The following is a 20053-nucleotide window of genomic DNA, read 5'->3' on the forward strand; positions in this document are numbered from 1 at the left end:
TGAGGGGAAGGAATAAATTGTCAATATAAGAAGAAGCTGTCAGCAACGGGAGGAGGTTAGAAAAAAGGAAAGATTGTGATCTAGAAAACATCCGATACAAATTGTATGATGATATGAAGAAGTTGAAGGATGCCAGAAGCAGGAAGTTGAAATGAAAAAAGACTGTAACATAAGGTTTTAATGAAGTATGACTTGTACTGATTTAAAAAATCAAGAAAGCAGGGTGTTCACCAAGGAGTTTATAATTACAAGCAAAATAGTACTACCTCAATAAAAGAAAATTAACGTGCAGTGGAAATCAGACATTATGTTGAGGGAACTGTGTTTATGTTAACATTAACCTCATGGTCAAAATGGTTGGTGCTTCGTGCAGCTATCTTTTTAGCATCTAATTATCTTTTGCCTCGCCTCAACCTGTAGCACACTGTTCCATTGAGAGTGAATGTTCCCACTGTCTCAACTATTTGGACAACAATAATTTCTTGTCCTTGTATATTAGTTTGTATAAACAGTTTACAGTTTAGGTGGCTAAAAAGCACCAAGGTTGGGAACTGCAGCATGTGAATCTTTAGGATAGTGCTGAATAATGTATTTTCAGAAACTGCATTGATCTTTCTTAATCTGATTAATTCCAACAATGTTATTTCTGTATAACTGTATTAATGTAATGTTTTATTTTTTTTAAAATTAAAAATGAAGTCTGTTCCTGACCGTGGTGTGTTCTTTCTCCCCTAATCTTTAGGAGGTGACACCATGTTGGTTTGACCCCTGATTTGTGACTTATTTTTATTGAACTGAACAATATTTTTGTCTGCTATTTTATTGTTTGCATTTTTGTTTCTGAGCTGCTATTAGTTGATCTAAATGACTAGGTGACTGATTTTGACGATTTATTTGCCTTCTGTAATTATTTAAACCTTTTTAAAACCATTTTAAATCTTTCGATCGTTTTATTTTAATATTTGATTTGTTTTCATTGTAAAGCCTAAAATGCATCACTATTTAAATTGTAATTGGCTGGGCTAGCTGAGAAGCAATACAATCTTTGAGGCATTACACCGCTCCCGGTCCATCAGGAGTGGTTTAAATTCGATATATCATGAAAAAAAATTAGCACTACATTCCATGCGCAGAAGAGGTATGTAAACTCTCTTCCTCTCATAAGGCTGCAAAGTTTCACCTAGGAATCACATGACCTCCCTAAATGCACATAATGTATAGGTTGAGTTTACTTAGGCAACAGGTTACTAAGGTGATATCTTATATCCATCTGTTGGGTCTGTAAGCTGGTGCACATAGTCCAAGTCATACCAGCCTTATGAATGAGACAAGAAAAGTAGCACTTTTAATATTTAAGACAAACTTATATCATTGTATTTTAATTGAGGTTTAATATATAAGGGTTATGATCACTTTTCTTATTGAAGGTGGCTCATTTGTTCCTAAAAAGCATTCAGTCATCGCCTCCCCTACTACAATTTACAAGAATAGAAAGGTGGATTTCTTAAGTTTCCCTGACACGCCTGTGTAGGTGAGGGCTTAGTAGAGAATATGATGGTGACGTGTGGAATGCTGCGGTCTGTGTGCTGGGTGTAGCCTGGCAGAGGATTACCAACGGATGGAGGATGAATCCATGACAGGATCTATGAGGTTGTAGATGTAACTAATGGCCTGCATGAAATAAATAACTTGAGCCCTATTAAGTGGCTCCTGACTCACCTCTATTTAGGATATTGCCTTCCAGCTACATCACTTTCCTGCACCTGTGCTTGTCTCTTTATCTTTATTTAGGTGGGGGGTTTCTAGAGCGTGCTGTGTCACCTTTCAGTAACTACAGTGTTGATGTCCTGACAACAAACCCCTAGTTAGACTCTCATGCAGTTTTTGCCAAGGCATATCGAAAAGGCGGTGTTGCAATAGCTTGTTCTCTAAGCATGAGTAACAACCCATTGCAAATCCTTGTTACAAATTTCAACCAGTTCAGCATCTGAGAGAGAACTGCACGGTCGCATGCGGCTGATGGGCTGAGCAGCCAGATTTATCATCGCACTGCGTTATAGCCTAACATTACAGTTTGCTGAAACTGTCCTTGGAATTGATAAAGCTACATTATCTGAATTCCTTCTTCAGCAATTGCTTGCCAACAGATTCTGCATGAATTTTGATTGTGGGATTATAGACTCTGTGCAAAGGGCGAAAGGGGCTGCATGCTCTGTTGACTATTATGCGAAATTAGACCTTTATTTACTAAAGGCTGAGTGAGCCTTTAGAGTAGTAAATTGACACTATTTTACATTGAGTTGGATCATAAGCCTGCCGGCACAATACTTTAGTAATTAAGCCTGCCGGCACAATACTTAACAAATTAAGGGCCTTAATCTTTTGTCCTTCATTTTGTTGATCTGTGTGTGGTTGATGTGACAGTAAGTAAGTAATACTCTTATTGCATTAATACTGACTCTACGATGTGGCCTTTGGAGACTTTTATTCCCAAAAAGTATGAATATTGTTGGGATTGAGAGAATACACACACCCAAACTCAGTAACTTTGCACAGACACATCGTAAAAAACCTTACTTTTATTTCGGTTGTCATAGGGATAGCTGGCGACCACTGCTCCACCGTGGAAGTTTGCGGAAAGGACAAACGTCTCACTTTGAATCCAATTCATCACTGCTTGTGTCTCAGGCTCTCGTGCAACATTATTTGCTTGGAAGGCGTCTGGGAAATTCCTATTGAGATCCACCATATTCTGGTTCAACCTTGGGATGCAAAGACACATAGAGGGTTTGTTTTGTTTATTTATGCTAGCAAGCTCTCCTTGTTTTATCTGTCAGCAACACTAGATTATTGTAGATTGCCCAGGTCTTTTCTAAGAATCATTTGTGCCATTTAAAATAGACCCCCTGAAAATTCTTTAATCGTGAATCTTTATTTGCTTTTGCACTTTATGCAGCCAATTAGTGGATAAGAATAATTTTCAGCCCAACGAAGTTAAGCGTAACACTTATAATATGTAGATACCACATAGTAAATTAACAAAGCGATGAGGAAATGCAGTATTCTTAAGTTGGAGGTTAAACACCAGTTTCTCCACATTAGTACCCCAGATACCAGACATTTCCCATTGCCTGCAAAGTGACCAAGGGATCCATCCATTTCCCAGACACCTTCAACATCTACATGGAGCCTTCAAGAACTCTGCTCACCAACAAAAGCAACAATAAGCTAATGCCATACAACTGTATATGAAAGTCTCCTTCACTTGTGACATTCACTTCCTCAAGAACCGCCTGCACCTCAAGCAGTCCGAGTTATCCCACAACTATCAACAACAACTCAACCTCAAAATGACCACATTTCTCTTTTTCACCATCAACTGGTCCAAACCTAGTGCAATGCCCTCAACCTTGATGGCTTTAATGCTCAACTATCAGTCAACACCAAATCGCTTGGATTCATCCTGTACAACCATTTAACCCTGAAAGAACACCACCAAAAGACCAAAATAGCTTGGTACTAAGTCTCACTACTAAATAAGTGACACTATTCCTCAGAGAAACGGACTTCAGAACTGCTGTCCAGGCCCTCATATTCATGTCCAGATGGTGTCCAACATTTTGCTCCATGACATCCCAGACTTCATGCTGACTCTCCGAAAGGCATTCTATATGCCTAAGCACGCCTCATCAGGGACCTGAAGAAACTAGACCATCTTGTCCCCAGCCGGAATACATTCCCACTTGCTCCCCTAATGGCCCGCTCCATATTTAAAAACAGCTGCACTTTCAACACCGCCTTCAAAACTTGTACTAGATACACCCGGAGCCAGGATATCACTAGACTGGAGATGAAGAGGTACAGAAGGGAAAAACTGAAAAGTATTTTTCCATCTACCAAAGCAGTACCTAGAAAAACATGTCAAGCTCCATCGGAACTGCCGCTACCGTCTTCCATTTCAGACAGTCCCCTTCGACTCGCAGATCTCACCAGCTTCCCTCCTACCAGGAACACTTTCTTTGGTGTTATTTGCCACGGCCCTCTGAGGGGCTGTTTTGCTTCTGGCTCGATTTTCACTATATAAATAATTCTTACATACAAACATAAATACACGCATCAACGAAAGTATAGAAGATCCCCTGCACATGTCTGTCTAACACAGGGGCATATTATCAAGAAACGGCGCTAAAATTATCGCCGCTTTAGCGGCACAAAACGGCAGCTAAAGCGGTGATAATGGGCTTGATATTATGCTCTTGAGAATTCTCATAGAAGCCCATGTTCTGGTGTGAACATGGGCTTCTATTGGAATACTCTGCGGCATATTATCAAGCCCATTATCGCCGCTTTAGCTGCAGTTTTGTGCCGCTAAAGTGGCGATAATTTTAGCGCCGTGCTTGATAATATGCCCCCAAGTCTTTTGCCCATCCATACATCACTAGCTGGATGTAAGTTTGGAATACAGCATACAGTGGTCGAGGATGGCTTGCTGATTGTCGTGCACGAGGGAGAGAGAAAAATGTATTGGAGTCCTCATTAAGATGATTTTCCTTGCTCTGTTTGTCCTGTTCCTCATCAGTTTGAGAATCTGAAACAGTGTTTACCACAAAAAGTGGCAGAGAGTACGTTCCTGACCAGGCGTCAAGCAAAGAAATTGCTCCGAATGTCTTGGCAGCTTGGTGCAAAGATCTTCAGAGTCCCTCGGGAAATGTTGTTAGTAAGGTCCCACATGGAGACTTATGCTCAACTAGATTGTATGTTGGAGAGGCAAAGGTAAGATTCCATGCTAGAGCACGAGATATTATGGGAGATATCAAATTGTCCGTCATCCTGATGCCTCGTAGCCTCTTTTTTCAGTGAAAAGATGTTAAGAGTATTGAAGGGTGCTGAACTGGTTGATGATGTTTGCAGGGCTTCATCTTCTGTACAAGCCAACTGTCAACTGAATAATGACCGACAAAATATCCAATTGGTAACACCGCAAAGGGTCCAGGTTCTTCTCAGAACACAAGTCACTTGTTTTGTAATTATTCCCATGTCAATCCCTTTTCAGCGCAAACCCCATCGTTGTATTCTGAGATGTCCAAATATGTGCAAGCTTGTTTTTTTAGGAATCAGGCTTCAGTACAGCAATAGAAAGGAGTGGCGAGGAATGAACCTCATTCTTGTGCCAGGAGACCTGGAACTCGAGCAGGCATTAGAAAGATGGAATGCGAGATGAGCGGGAATTGTAGGACGATATATTTTCAATGCCAAAATTACTTTCATTCCAGGGTTGCAGGAACTCATGAATTTAAAAACTAATTATGAAAGTCTGAGGTAAGTCATAAATAAACAGTCTGAGTCAGATTTAAGCAAAAGGACAAATATTGTACATTGTACATTCAAAATTAGATATTGTCATTTCAATTTAAATCCTAATCAAACTTGGGCTTGAGTTGTGCTGTCGTGTAATGAAACTATTTTTCTGTAGCCGTTGATCTGGACTCTGTCCAGCCAATTTGCAATTCTGCCTTTGAAAGCCAACACACTATAGGCTGCTGAGAGCATTCACTTACATTAGCTCACTGGCTACTACCTTTAGCAAAGCTCTTAGATCCAGGAACTGCAGAGGCTTGCGCAAAGTACAGAAGGCCAAGGTTAGGGAGCAGCAGCGGTTCCTCTGCTATGGTGAAGGAGCTTCGCTTCCCCTGCCAGCAGCCAAAAAATTTAAAAATGAAACGATAATAAATCTGTGTTTATTATCGTTTTATTTTTCTCCATAGTGTCATCTAGGGGGCGGGTCCATGAGGGTGACAGGTAGAGGGGGAGTGGTAGGTGCGCTGGTTGTCATTGCGCATGACGGTTTGGCCGGTCATCTTCAAGCAGTTTCAGGATTTGGCCTTGGGGATTTTGGGAGCCTGTGCCTGCAGGGCACCGTGAGCCAGAGAGGAGCGTTGGACTGTTGAACAGGTAACTTATTTTATTATTTTTTGTTGTTGTTGTCCATCCCTGGTCCTCCCTCTCCCCCCGCCAGTTTGCACAGACACCAGCTGCTACTGTTATGAAATTGGCTGAAGCTTTCTGGGCTTGAACTTGTGTGGAGATTTGGCCTTGTTCATCCAGCCATACCCCGAGATACTTATAGGATGGTACCTTCCAAACAGGGCTCTCTTGAGTAAACCAGGACCTATTAATTGATATTGACTCCAAATAGTTAGCCTCCATCTTTGTGGAATTGTTGGTGGTACGTTTTGGCAGGAAGAATGCCCGGACAGAAAAAGCCATCTTAAAGGATGCATCAAACAAGAAAGTGAATGTTGTTCTTGCACCCTCCTGACTTTAAGGGCAGGGATCTATGGAGCTAACACTTCTCGATCCCTTGTTTCAGATTTCTAAAAAACTATTTAAGGCAGTGGAGTAAGGTATGGAATGCAATACAATCTTGGAATCCAGGGAAAGACTAATTGAACTCATCCCTGATATATATTTTGCTGTTGTTAGAGCTGAAGCCTTATCTGTTTCTCAAAGACTGGCACACTGATGCTGCTGAGTAGTAATCTGCTCTGTGTATGTCATTTGAAGGAAGATGTTTGTTTGGTCAAGAAACAGAGGAGAAGATGAGGAATTTTTAAAAAAGAAGAAGCAGTCTTCCTCCTTCAAAACATTTCAACTACATCTCCAGGATCAGGAAGTCAAATCTTTTGTTGCCTATCAAAACTAAAAGAGCAACCGTTCTCCTTTAAAAGTTGGTGAAAAGGATATCAATCCAGTATCACAAGAAACCCAAATAAGGTTCAGAGAATACTCAGAAGTCCTGACTATGCCACAGATGGCTAAGAGTAGCCAGTTGGAAGAAGAATGCAGTTCTTCAAATCAACATGAAAGAATCCACTTCAGATGATTGGGTTCTCCGAATAATCAGAAATTTATATCAAATAAAATGTGTCCCCCCACCCGACTCAGGCGACAGGAAGACTCCTTGACCAAAATGTTTGAAGAAAAGTGTGGCCTTTGCACAATCAATCCAGGATCTAGTGAGAAAGAAACAAAATGACTACTTACAAGTAGGAGTAGTTTGGCAGCTTGAAGAGTTTTCTGAATTTACATGCTGTGCATTATTACACAATCTAATGGTTGGCTCCGGAACTGTCTCTGTTTCCCTTTTTTTTCCCCGTTAGTGTCATCAACCACCATAGGGTGCTAGGTCCATCCCCCGTGTGATCTCAGACGGCTCCCAGGGTGTTCCTGTGCATGGTAGGCATCTTCGGATTCTTTTTTTCATGAATGTTTATTTTGTTTCCTCTATCTTATGACTTTTCTCTTCCTTATATGTGACCTCCTTCCCACCGGTTTTCTTTCTCATATCTGAGTAGGTAAGTGGGTCGCATGTGAATCTAGAAAACTCTTCACGCTATCTATTTCGTTTTACAGCATGAATCCTTTTCTGGATTCACATGCTGTGCATTAGACTATGTAGCAGTTCTCCCCCCTAGGGATAGTGGTGGTTAGATGAGGAAGAGTTCGCAAACAGGTGTTGTAGTGCTTTCTGTTTCACCTGAGCTTCCTTTGTCATATGTATGTCTATAAAATAATGTTTGGTAAAGGTATGTGGGGAAGCCCATGTTGCAGCTCTGCATATAGTGCCTATTGGCACATTTGCCATAAAGGCTAGAGTTGCCCCCTTTTTCCTTGTTGAATGAGCTTTTGGGCGTAGGGTTAGAGTTTTTCCTGTCGAAGGGTAGCATGTTTGAATTGTCTCCACAATCTATTGTGCAATAGTTCCATTTGTAACAAGTGAACCCTTGCTGGATTCAGAATGTGAGACAAACAATTGATTTCCTTTATGAAACTGTTTTGTCTCCTAAAGATAATACAGTAATGCTCTCCTTACATATGCAAGGTCCTCTCCAGCAGTGTTTTCTGGTTCTTGAAGAAAACTGGTAACTGAATGCTTTGATTCAGGTGAAATTTTCTCACCAGCTTGGGTAGAAATTGAGGATTAGTTCTAAGAACTATTTTGTCTTTGTGAATTTGCATATATGGTTCCTCAATAGTTAACGCTCAGAGTTCACTTACTCTCTGTAGTGATGTTATTGCTATTAAGAAGGCAGTTTTAAGTGTGATATGCCATAGTTCTGCTTTATGCATAGGCTTGAATGGTTCTGATATTTGCTGTGTCAGTACAGTGTTTAAGCTCCACACAGGGGCTGGGACCTTCCTTGGAGGAGCTATTCTTTTGGAACCTTCTAGAAATCTTTTGATGGCTGGTGATGTGAAAATAAGTTTCCATGATGCTCCCCTTGTGTAAGCCACATTAGCTGCCAGATGCACCTTGAGAGATGAATAGGTAATTGCACTGTCTAGTAACCGAGTGAGGTATATTATTACTGTTTCCTGTGTAGACATTTGAGTCTAGGACATTGTTGCCTTTGCACCATAGGAGATACCTTCTCCATTTTGCTGCATAGCATTGTCTTGTTGTTAGTTTTCTTGCCTCCCTTAGTACCTCCATTGTTCTTTGGCGAACGTTTAGGTGCCCAAATTCTATGCATTCAACCAGGCTGCTAGGGTGAGTGTTGCTGGTTCTGTGTGGAACACGAGTCCCTTTTGCATTGTGAGACGGTCTCATTCCTCCTTGATCATCTGTCCTTTGGACAGCTTGAGCAGGTCTAGGTACCAGGTTTGTTTCGCCCATTGAGGGACTATGAGGATTATGTTTTTTCCCAGTTGCATGGCTTTTATCAGTACTCTGCGTAGTAGAGGGATTGGGGGAAAAGCGTGGGCAAATCTCCCTGACCAATTTAGTGACAGGTGGTGTTGAAACCTGGAGACGAAAAGTTGGTATTTTCTGTTCTCTATTGTTGTGAATAGGTCTATTGATGGATTTCCCCAGTGCTTGAAAATATTGTCTAGGCTCTTTAGTTTATCACCCATTCATGTAAGGTGCTGTTCTGTCTTCTGAGTCGATCTGCTGTTGTGTTGTCCTTTACCGGTAAGTGGATTGTTTGTAGGTTGAGCCTCCGTGGTATTACTGATTGCCATATCTCTTGCACTAGTTAGCTTATGGTGAACGACTGTGTTCTTCCAGGCTTGTTCAAGTAAAACATGTTTGTTGTATTGTCCATCTGAATTAGTACTGTTTTCCCTATGATGTGTGCTTGAAGGGCAGTCCTACCAAAAATGTTGGAAGTCGCCAAGGAGACCACAGCCCCTCCAGCACATATCAGATGTGTCCGGGAATATTCTCTTAAGCTTGGATGGATAGAGGTACCAATCCATCATGATTTTCATATGAGCCTCTCAAAGTTCCAGGGAGTGATTGAATTTAGCAGTGTTTGACCATACCCCGGCCCATTCCTTCTCTGCTATGTCTCTTTGCGTTATTCCTTCCCATACGTTCATATATCTAGGTCTCGGTGAGCGAGTGGAAGCAAGTAGGAACTTGTAGAGGGAAGATATCTCCCCTTTCATAGAGACAGCTGTTTGAACTAATTTTTCAAACGTGGTCTTCTCTCGTGTGGCCGCATTGCGGATCTGAGGTGTGAGAGCCCAGTGCTTGAGTTGGAGATAATGATAGTGTTCCTCTGGGCCTAGGTGAAATTCCCGCCTACATGTTGCAAAAGTCAATATATCATGATTATGAAAAAGGTCCTGCAAAATGAGACATCCCCCCACCTTCCATGCGTCAAATGGACCCTCGCAGAGAGCTGGTGGGAAGGCCGGATTGAAGTGTATCGGCGTGTGTGGTGACGGAAACGTGGTTCATTCGGTCCCTCCAGAGATGGTGTCCCAGACCTTCAAAATGGTGTGTGTGGCTAATATAGGCGTTGGCATAATAGATCCCATATTGACCTTCCCGCAATTGCTCTATCCATGTGTAACCAATGTTTTTCCGATGCCCGTTTGGACCATTCTGTCGCTATCCTGAGTTGTGCGGCCTTGTAGTAGAGTCCAAGGACGGGTAGCCCTACGCCTCCCTCATCTCTTGATTGCCGCAACACATGAAACGGCAGGCATGCTCGTCCGCCTTGCCAGATGAAGTGAGTAAATAAGGTCCGCAATTTAGGGAGGAGGTCCCTATCGAGCTGTATAGGCAGCGCTTGAAAAAGATATAAGAGTTGTGGAAGCATTATCATTTTAGTTGCGTGTATGCGGCCTAGCCATGAGATGAACATTGGCTTCCATCGCTTAAGGTCGCCCTGTAGTTGGTGGAGGAGAGGAGGGAAATTGGCCCTGTAAAGTCCCTCTATGTTTGAGGTTAGCTGTACTCCCAGATATTTAAGGGAACGTTTTGCCCATTGAAAGGGGGTGCACTTCTTCAGTGTATCTGCGTCAGGTGTCGGCAGTGTAAGGTTGAGGATAAAGGATTTTTCCAAGTTAATTTTGAAACCCCCCCACTTGTTCGAATGGTTAATTCGAGTTGTAACGCTGGGAGGGAAGACGACGGTTTAGTTAAGTATAAGAGAATGTCATCCGCAAAGAGCGATATTTTATGATCGTCTCCCCAAAAAGAAGCCCCATTATCCTGGGGTTCTCCTGTATATACATTGCAAGTGGCTCGATGCTCAAAGCAAATAATAAATGTGACAGTGGGCACCCTTGTCTTGTCCCTCTAGTTAGGGGGAAGAAATCAGACAGCGTACCGTTAACCTGCACTCGGGAGCGGGGCGTAGTATAATTGGCTTTACGCATGTTGATAAATTTGTCTGCAAAACCAAAGCGTTGCAAAAAGGAATGCCCAATCCACCCTACCAAAGGCCTTCTCTGCGTCCAGCCCCACGAGCACCGCAGGTATTTTACGTTTGGACGCCTTCTCGATCAGGTGTACCGTTCGCCTAATGTTATCATGGGTTTGCCTGCCTTTTATAAAACCTGATTGGTCTGGGTGGATTAGGTTTGGTAGTAGTTTGTTGAGTCGTTTGGCTAGTATAGCCGGGTACAGCTTTGTGTCCAAGTTGAAAAGGGCAATAGGGTGATAGGAGGCGCATAAGTGGGTCTTTTCCCCCGGTTTAGGTATCACTGTGATAACTGCTTCATCCATCGAGGGGGTTACCTGTACCTCCTCCACCATTTTATTGAAGAGTTGCATAAGGTGGGGGATAACGTCAGCTGCAAAGGTTTTATAAAAAAGGGCTGTGAGGCCATCTGACCCTGGGGCTTTGTTGGGCTTGATTGATTTGATTGCTTTACAAACCTCGTCGGAAGTGATAGGAGCCGCAAGGTTGTCAATATGACTGAATGACCTTTGGGAAAGTCAGTGCCTGCAAATAATCGTGTTGTGCTGTGAGATCCAGGTGCTCCCCCGTGTATAAACGTTCATAGAATTTTCTGAAAACGGTGGCCTTTCCTGCATTGGTGGATTCCAACCCACCCTCGTCATCTTGTATGTTCCCAATGAACTCCCGTTCCCGTTTTTCCAGTAATTGCCTCGCTAGATGTGTGTCAATTTTGTTGCCCTACATGTAGGATATTTGACGGAGCCGCAGGAGGGTATACTATGCCCTATTATTATAGATCGCCTTGAGTTTCCCTCTCAGGGCAGTGAGTTTGCGCTGTGTTTCCCTAGTAGGTGTACTCTTGTGTGCTTTCTCTGCTATGTCTAATTCTGCCTCCAGGTTAATTCTTTCTTTGGTTCTCGGTCTATTGAGGGTAGCGTTAAGCTCTTGGCATTTGCCCCTTATAACTGTTTTGAACCCATACCAATTGTTAAAAATTGATGTGTCATGTGGGGAGTTAAGATTAAAAAATTATGTGATAGAATTTCGCAGAGCGTCTCGCATCAACCTATCCATTGCGAGGGAGGCTGGGAAATGCCATTTGGCGTTCTTAGGTGTTGCGATACTCCAGGCAGATCGTGACAGGGCAGTGGTCTGAGATAGAAAGCGGGAAGATTTTTGCCTCTTGTAGGTAGCCCAACAAGCTCCGACTAGTAAAAATATAGTCTAGCCTGGAATAGATGCAGTGAACATGAGAAAAAAAAGTGTAATCCTTAGTCGTGGGGTAGAGTAGGTGCCAAGCGTCCCTGAGACCCAGATCGTGTATTGTCTGTTTTATCGCTGTAGGGAAGGAGTTTGTTAGGGCTCTATGGCAATGTGTACTGTCAAGGTCTGCCTGCCAGGTGAGGTTGAAGTCCCCCATGAGAATGGTCGGCCCTTCTGCAAATTCGCCGATTCAGTTTCAGAGAGTAGTGAGGAAGGCGGGTTGGCCCACATTAAGGGCATATGCTGTGACAAAGGTGCATAGTTTCCCCTTTAATTTGCCCTTTACCATGATTAGGCGACCGTCTTTATCGGCGTGAACCGCTTCTGGTTGGAATTTGGTCATTGTATGAAAAAGTAAGGCCACCCCTGCTGTTTTGTCCCTGCTGAGGATCTATAAATAAGTAGGTATTGTTTGTGTCGTAGCCTCGTCTCCTCCTCTCTTTTTAAATGCGTCTCTTGAAGGGCCACAATGTCGAAGTGGTGGTCAATAATATATTTCCATACCTTCTGACACTTAAGTGGTGAATTCAACCCCTTAACATTCCATGAAGCTACTGTGATCCCCATAGCTATGTGGCTCCCCCCTTCATCGTGTTCAGACGTGTTCCCTGTCGAAGCACCCCCAATGTTCAGAATGCTAGTGTAGACTGTGCCCTGCCTCTCTATTCTCCGCGGCATTCCATATTTGTGACTGTGCTTCAAACATGTGTAATCAGTTACCCAACATTTGATCTTCACCATCCACCACCCGTATGAAAATATAACCCCTCTCCTCCTCGGAACCAAAAAGAAAATCCAAAACAATACCAACATCAGTAAAAGCCAGATAGATGTTATGTTCTGACTGTCAACGGTAACGCCCTTTTGGGCTCGTCAGTGGAGGTTGAAGCCAAAGTTTCTCTTCACGCCTCTCTTGAGTGTTTCAAAAAGAGAATTCGCTATTTTCTCAGAGTCAATATCTAGTTTGCAGATGTCCCCATCTCTACTGAATAACGTCACTGGCCCCTATTCTGCAATGCTCTGGAGGGCCGTAGTCTGTCCTTGTGATTTGGGGCTGAGTTCCCTCAGTGTCCAAGCAAACGTAGAGCCATCATTGTCACCTCCGCTGTCACTTGTGAGTCACCCTCGAGCTCGTGGACCATTGAGACCTTCTTGCGGAGGTATCCCCTTGCTGATCCTGGCACGTGATCTTCCTCAACTGGGGGAAGGCCTAGCAGGCGGAGTCCCTCGTTGAGCTCAGTGATATGGCGGGGTTTATTGCCGTGTTCAAAGCTTAGGCCAACGGGTATGTCCATTTGTATTTCACGTGGTCCTTTCAGAGTTTCATTGTAAGAGGTCGAAATTGGTGTCTTCTTGTCAGTGTTGCTGGTGCCAGGTCTTGGTATAGAGTGCATTTGTGGCCTTGGAAGGAGATGTTGTCCTTTTTCCTGGCCTCTTGTAAAACCGTCTCCTTGACCTTAAAGAAGTGGAATTTAACTAACACATCACGTGTCCGTCGCCTTTCTCCACTGCTTGTTCCTCCGACATGGTGGGCACGGTCCAATTTAATTTTGAGTTGACGTGGGCTGACAATTTCGGCAAAAAGGCCCTCAAGGAACGCCCTTAAGGTCCGGTCCCTCCGCTCCTTCTACTAGGTCTCAGATCTGTATGTTGTCTCGCCAAGCCCTATTTTCAAGGTCTTCGGATTTCAACTGGGCCAGTTGGAGTTGATGTTGAAGGTCCTGCAGTTTGTCGTGTGTCTCCATTGTGTGTTTTTCCAATCCCTGGGTTTGTGTTTCCAGGTCCACCACTCTCGTGCCCACCGAGTCGACATCTTGTTGAAGCATGGACATGCGCGCGGTCAGATCCGCCCAGAGCTGGTCGATGGAGGCTTTCATGTCCTGATTCAGCTCAGCACGTACTTCAGCCTTAAAATCGCACAGTGAGGACAGCAATTCGTCTTTGGTGAGGGCCAGGAGGTGTTGTTTTTAAAGGTCTCCCTAAGGTTATGTTCTTGGATGCACCCTTTAAGTCTATAGTTGCCATATAGGCTCTGTTTTGGAATACTGGGATTAATTCTTGTAGTATTGTCATCTTGAAGTGTTGTGTGTGGATGAATATGTTTATAAATCTAAGATCTAGGATTGGTCTCAGAGTGAGGTCTTGTATTGGTGGTGCAATACTTTTTAGCTCTATATAATAGCCGTGGTGCACCAGGTTTAAAACCCAAGTGCCCGTGGTGATCCTTTCCCATTCTTGTGGGAATTACGCTATCCAGCCTCCCACTGGTTTTATGTGGGGGCCCATCTTTGTTTCTGAGTCACTTGGAGCCTTTTCCTCCCTCCCCGGGAGGACTGTCCTTTAGCCTTTCCTTTCCCACGAAATGTTTGTCTTGTGTATTGTTGCCAGGATTGGTATCCTGACTGTTGGGTTGTTTGCTGTCCACTGCACTGTGCTTGATGTTGCTTATGCTGCCCTGCAGTGAAATCTCCCCTACCTGTGGGATCTCTAAGCTCCTCTTCTGAAGGTTCCTCCTTACTGTAGAGCACCCATCACCCTTGCTGTTTCATTGTCCTTTTTAACTCGTCTACCTCTAAGCCAAACAAGGCATCTGCAGTAAAAGGCTTATTAGTTATTGTGATTTGGACTTCCTCCTTGAAGCCTGAAATTCTGAGCCAGGCGTGTCACCTAAGGGTTGTGCCATATACATTTTTCCCCCAAAAAGCCATACAATTTGCGGGAATTTTCTCCAAAACTTCTGAGATTCTCCTTTTGCTTCCAGATCCAACTGGCAGAAAAAAATATCTGAAGATGGCATCCGAGGTGCCGACTGACGTCACACAGGGGATGGACCTAGCACCAAATGGTGGTCAACAACACCCACAAAGAAAAAAGTTGGGGGAAAAAGGGAAACAGAGACTGTTCCAGACCCAACCACCAGATGGCGGAATAATGCACACCATGTGAATCCAGAAAAGGATTCATTGTGCAAAAGCAGTGGTTCGATATCTGCCTCTGAAGAAGGGGAATGGAGTGTTCTCCATAATTTCTCTGGATTACAGGCCCTGGGTTGAGGAGGATACAGAATAGTGATAGACCTCAAACAAATAAATCAGTGGGTCATGGTGATTCACATCAGAATTAAGACATTACAGATGATAATTGCATTAAACCCAGATGGGAATTTTATGGTGACCATAGCCTACTTTCACGTGTCAGATGCATCCAGTCACCAGCAGTATCTGAGGTTCTGTGTTCAGGAGAATCACGATCAGTTCCACATCCTCCCCTTCAGACTGCTGCGATCACTGCCCAGGGTTTAATGAAAGTAGTGGTTCTTTCCCATCTGCAAGGTTGGTCACTATTTCTGCACCTGGTCGGTTGGCTCCTAGTTGCTCCTTCTCAGTCAAATGCACTGGAATGTCTGGAAGTAGTGTGCACATTCTTAAAAGATCATGACTTTCTGATCACCAAAGATAAAGGTCAGATGGTACCATCTTAACATCGGATCATTATAGGAGCAAGATTTAGGACAGACCTGGATATGGTTTTACTTCAGGAATTCAGAGGTGATAGGCATCCAGAAAGTATTGCCAACTTTTTTAAGCATGTCCCAAGCTATGGCTGAAAGCTCAGGGACATATAACTTCTTACAGTGTCCCTTGGGCATTTCTTTAATTGATAACTCTTCTAAAGCACAAGGAAACGTTTTGGAAACGCAGTTCCTTCAAATATGAGGCAATGATTTCAATTTCAGATCAAGAAATCTTTAAGTTGGTGTATGAATCAGGGAAATCTGGGCTACTTACCAGTAATCTTCATTACTCCTGGTCCTACTCATACTGGTCCCAGCCTTTATGACCCTCCCTCCCACCCTCGACAGTACTGCAAGAGTACCAGTAAGTAATCAGGCCAATCCTAAACATTGTATTTTTCTTTTTCAGGTCTGAAGCCTTACATTTTACAGTGCCTCTTAGGATGCACTACAATTATACAGGGGTAATGTAAAAGACTGTCCTCCAACCCTGTTTCCTCATGAAAAGTGTGTGGAAACTGCAAAACCAAAACTGAAGACCAGTTATATAATCGAATTGGGATACACAGACAAATAAGCATGTCATTTCTTATATCAAGAGCGCACATTTAGGATTGTGTTCTGGTGAGTGCCAATATCTGTGGCTCAGCTTTGGTGGAGGATCAATCGTAAGATGCAGCATTTTAGCATCTTGCTAAATAAAAATTAGACTTATCTAGAGAGTTCTTGCCCCTGCAATGGAGGACAGGGAATTCTTGCAGGACTTGTCTTAGATTCGTGTTTCTTTTAAGTAGAAAGTAAAACGCATAGTTCTGTTAACCATGCAAAGGAGTGAATATTATGCTCTATTGCCTAGCTTTAGAACACGAGTCACTTTCTCCTTTATTGGACCCAGGCAGAAACTTTTTTGTGCAACTGAAAATGTTCTCATGTCTGTCAGGTAGTCAAAGGGTTTTGTCCCCCATTACTGCATAATTCATGTGCCCTGAAAGCAGGCAGCACAAGTTAAAAGTGCTTGTGCATGAGGCAGAGAGACCATGAAGTTTGCAAACTTAGTTTGGTGTGCATGCAAATCTTGCATTGCCGATCCCTGGTGAGTTGCACTACTACTGCTGAAACAAGGCCAATGGAGGTACCAACGGGTTAGACAGACTGGCCTCAAGGGTCCTGTGACCTCAGTTACAGAGTCACTGTTGCTCTAAGATTTGCTGCTTCGTAGGCCTGGCCGCAGGACTGGAGGTGAACTATAGTATGGATTGCGGTGGATAGGCCTTCAAGGTTAACCCACACTTGCCACCGCTATGGTCCACCTGCTGGTGCTAAGACACCAGGGCTTCTAAGATCCAGCATGCCTTCTAAGGTCTAGCATGGAAATGTCCTCTCTCAGGAGAGTGGTCTGGTGGACTGGTCATGAAGGCTGAACCTGGTTTACCAGTTCCAAATTAGGCAGTTCTGGCCATAGTGCCACATTCTCTCCCCCACTAAACATCATAGTGTCCCACCATACTGCCACACAGAGAAAAACGTGTACTGCCTTCAGCTATAACCCAATTGTGCCCCACTATAAACACCTGGATGTGACTCAATTCAAATGTATGCACTAGACAAGAGTGAAAAAAAAGTTATAGCATCCTGGGAAAAGCAAACACTCATAGGGAATGCAAGATTAAATAAAGTATATGGTAAAGCATGTGAAATCTAAGCAGGAACAATACGGTTACCTTACCGATTTTACACTCATTATTCTGAACTCAATGAGTATTTTTGCCTGAAAAGTTAAGGACATGACTTAAGGCCCGAAGGGACTTATTTCAATGTCCATTGCTTCTATCCTTACAGAGCATATGCTTTATGGTTTAAAAAGATCACAACCCTGAACACAGAGCAGCTGTACACGTTTTATAAACTAAAATAAGGAAAACAGCTGATAAGGACCACATTAAATGTTTTCCACTCCATGCATCAACCAGGTATTCCAGAACCTCCAGGAATGATCCCCTTCCCACCCAGGGAAAACAATGTTGTTCAAAGAAAGAGGAGAAAACGAAAGTAGCGCTTCACTGGCAATCTCTGTTAAGTGGCACTAATGTGTTTGGGTGTGAACAAAACAAATCTGGTCACTTTGTGACCTCCCTGTCTTGCTTTATTTTGATATTTTTCGTATTTTTAACCTTTTTTTCTCTCCGTCCCGAGGCTGCACTTTGAAATAGAAAATTGTCAGAAAAAGACATTTCCGGCAAAAGTGTTCCTTTCTTTTTTGGATCCATTTTTTCAGGGCAGCGAATGAAGGAAAGGAAAGAGAGGGTAAGAGCTTTTTCTTGAAGTCACGGTTTTCATTCAGCTAGTGAGGAGAAGCGAGACAGAGACATAAAGAGAGGGAAGAAGAGGAAGAAAGAGAGAGTGGGGGTTACTGACAGTGGCAGAGAAGGAGAAGTGGACACTGAAGAAGGAAGAGACAGAGTCTTTTTACTTCTCTGCCCACCCCGCCCGCCCCCGAACTGCCACGAACGGCCAAGCCTTATCTATAGGCCTTGGAAATTTCTGCCGTCCTGGGACACATTTTTAAAATAAAAAGTAGGTGAGTGGATTCTATCAAATTGAAAAAGTAGGGGCACGCTGTGCCCTGCTGATCCCGCCCACTTTTACCACTGCAGCAGACACAAACGTTCTGGCAAGTTAAGGGCCAAGGGACCAGAAATTGGAAACCGCTGTGGTACAGGTCCACAGTAAAATATCTCAGCATAACATAAGATAGCACGGTATTGAGTTTAATAGCTGAAAATGCTGCCATCACCAGGTAGCGTCAGTTCATTATCTGTGCATATCAGAAAAACCTGATGTAGAAAATACGGTAGTCTTATTATGTTAAATTGCATTTTAAACTTGTGGAGTTTTCCTCTTATTATCCCCTAATACCAGTCGACAAGATGGACTTATAGTTGTCTCTGAGCCATGTATGTGTGCTATTTACCTCAGGCCTCATATACAAAAAACATGAGGCAGTGCGGCACTGCAAGCCATTTTGGTGCGCTGAGCTGCGGCATTTTAAAAGCACAGGGATGCGTTGTATTAACAACAATATGGCGCACCTGTGTGTTTTCACCTGTGCTGGCGCACAATTAGCTGCAATGCGCCAGTGCAGGCACCCTTGCGTCATGTTGAAAGGGTGCCTGCGCTGTGAAGATGAATGTTTTTGTGAAGAAGGGACACTTTCCTGCACAAAAAACAATAATTGATGGCATTTTCCTCTTTCCATGAGTGCTGTAGAATGCAGCAGCACTCATAGAAAGAGGAAAAAACAAGGAAAAATAATAGTATTTCTCCTCTTTGCGCCACTCCTATGTCTCCCCTGGAGAGGCGTAGGATTCTTACACATTTCCAGCTTTCCAAAACTCTGTAAACCCGGGAATGTGTCAGGTTCCATGGAAGTTGTGTGGGAACACCCACAGCAACACCCACGGAACGCCCCTTTCACACAGAGTAATGCGAGAAAGGGACCATATTTACAAGACCATGAAAAGTCACGCAGGGTGACTTAAGGTGCCCTTGTAAATATGGGCAGGCACACTGCGCTTCCCGTGTGTCAATAAAAAGATGCACCAACGGTGCACTGCCCTTGTTCAAGAGGCCCTCAAAATGCATGTTTTTCTGCTTTGAGCAGTGAACAGCTGCCTGATCTGAGTTCTTGCAAAGATTTCAACAGTACTTGTTAGCTGGAGTAGCCGAATATGGCCCTTTACCGCCCACAGTTCAGTAATCAAGAGTAGGAATTCCTGTTACCCAGGGAACCCAGAATGCTGAAACACTGATTTATTAAATATGCTAAGGAAAATATTGATTGTTCCACCGCCGGACAGGGCCCTTACTGATCTTTTCCTGATGGCAGAATATTGAAACCATACTGGATTACTCCACAAGCGCGCGTGTAATCTTTCCATCTTTAACTTTCAGCCTACTCCGCCGCGGGCAACACACGCCAGATGCGAGGTTTCACGAACAGAGCCAAACCCACAGGAAAAGGACATGCATTTGCACAATGGGAGCTTGGAGGGGTCAGCCGAGCACAGCGAGGTCTGCCCCCTGGGCAGATTGGGAGGGGGGAGTGGCCGGCGCGTTTTGTAGGATTTGGGCTACATTTGGGGATAGCCCAAATGTAGCCCAATTTTGAGTTTGTAGCCCAAAGGGGTTATAACGAATTTTCGTGCTAACCCAGCCACCATTTTAGGTTTGGTGACCTGGTGGCTTGGAGCACTTGTTCAAGGCAGTTTTTTGTCAGGCCTAGTGGCTCGTTGTTGGTGGCGACTACCGTGTGTTGGAGGCACTGAGGCTTCTTAGTGAGGCCGGTCGAATGGATTTGGTGGTCGCGGATTTATCAGCGGCTTCGCGCCCGGTGAGGCGCATGTCGGCTGTGGTGGTGGCCGCCGTCACGGCTTGCTCGCCCCCTCGCAAGGCTGGTTGTTCGCAGGTGAGCGGGAGGGGCCGCGCGTATGTCAGGAGCGCGGCCCCGGGGAGGAAGGGGGCAGCGGGAAGTGTTACGGGAGGAGCGGGCGGTGGGGTTGTTGTGGGGGAGGCGGGG

At 43.9% G+C, this 20053-nt stretch overlaps 1 protein-coding gene across 2 annotated transcripts in view; it reads right to left on the reverse strand.

Annotated features, from left to right (window-relative positions):
* CPM (carboxypeptidase M) overlaps positions 1 to 20053 on the reverse strand; it is a 283079-nt gene that overhangs the window by 66224 nt on the left and 196802 nt on the right. For both annotated transcript variants that reach the window (XM_085653479.1, XM_085653480.1), the window contains exon 5: positions 2578 to 2762. In XM_085653479.1, coding sequence (XP_085509605.1) covers positions 2578 to 2762 — 185 coding nt within the window. The remainder of the gene's footprint in view (positions 1 to 2577; positions 2763 to 20053) is intronic.

This window comes from Triturus cristatus, chromosome 4_1 (genome assembly GCF_964204655.1).
Source record: "Triturus cristatus chromosome 4_1, aTriCri1.1, whole genome shotgun sequence".
Lineage (NCBI taxonomy): Eukaryota > Metazoa > Chordata > Amphibia > Caudata > Salamandridae > Triturus > Triturus cristatus.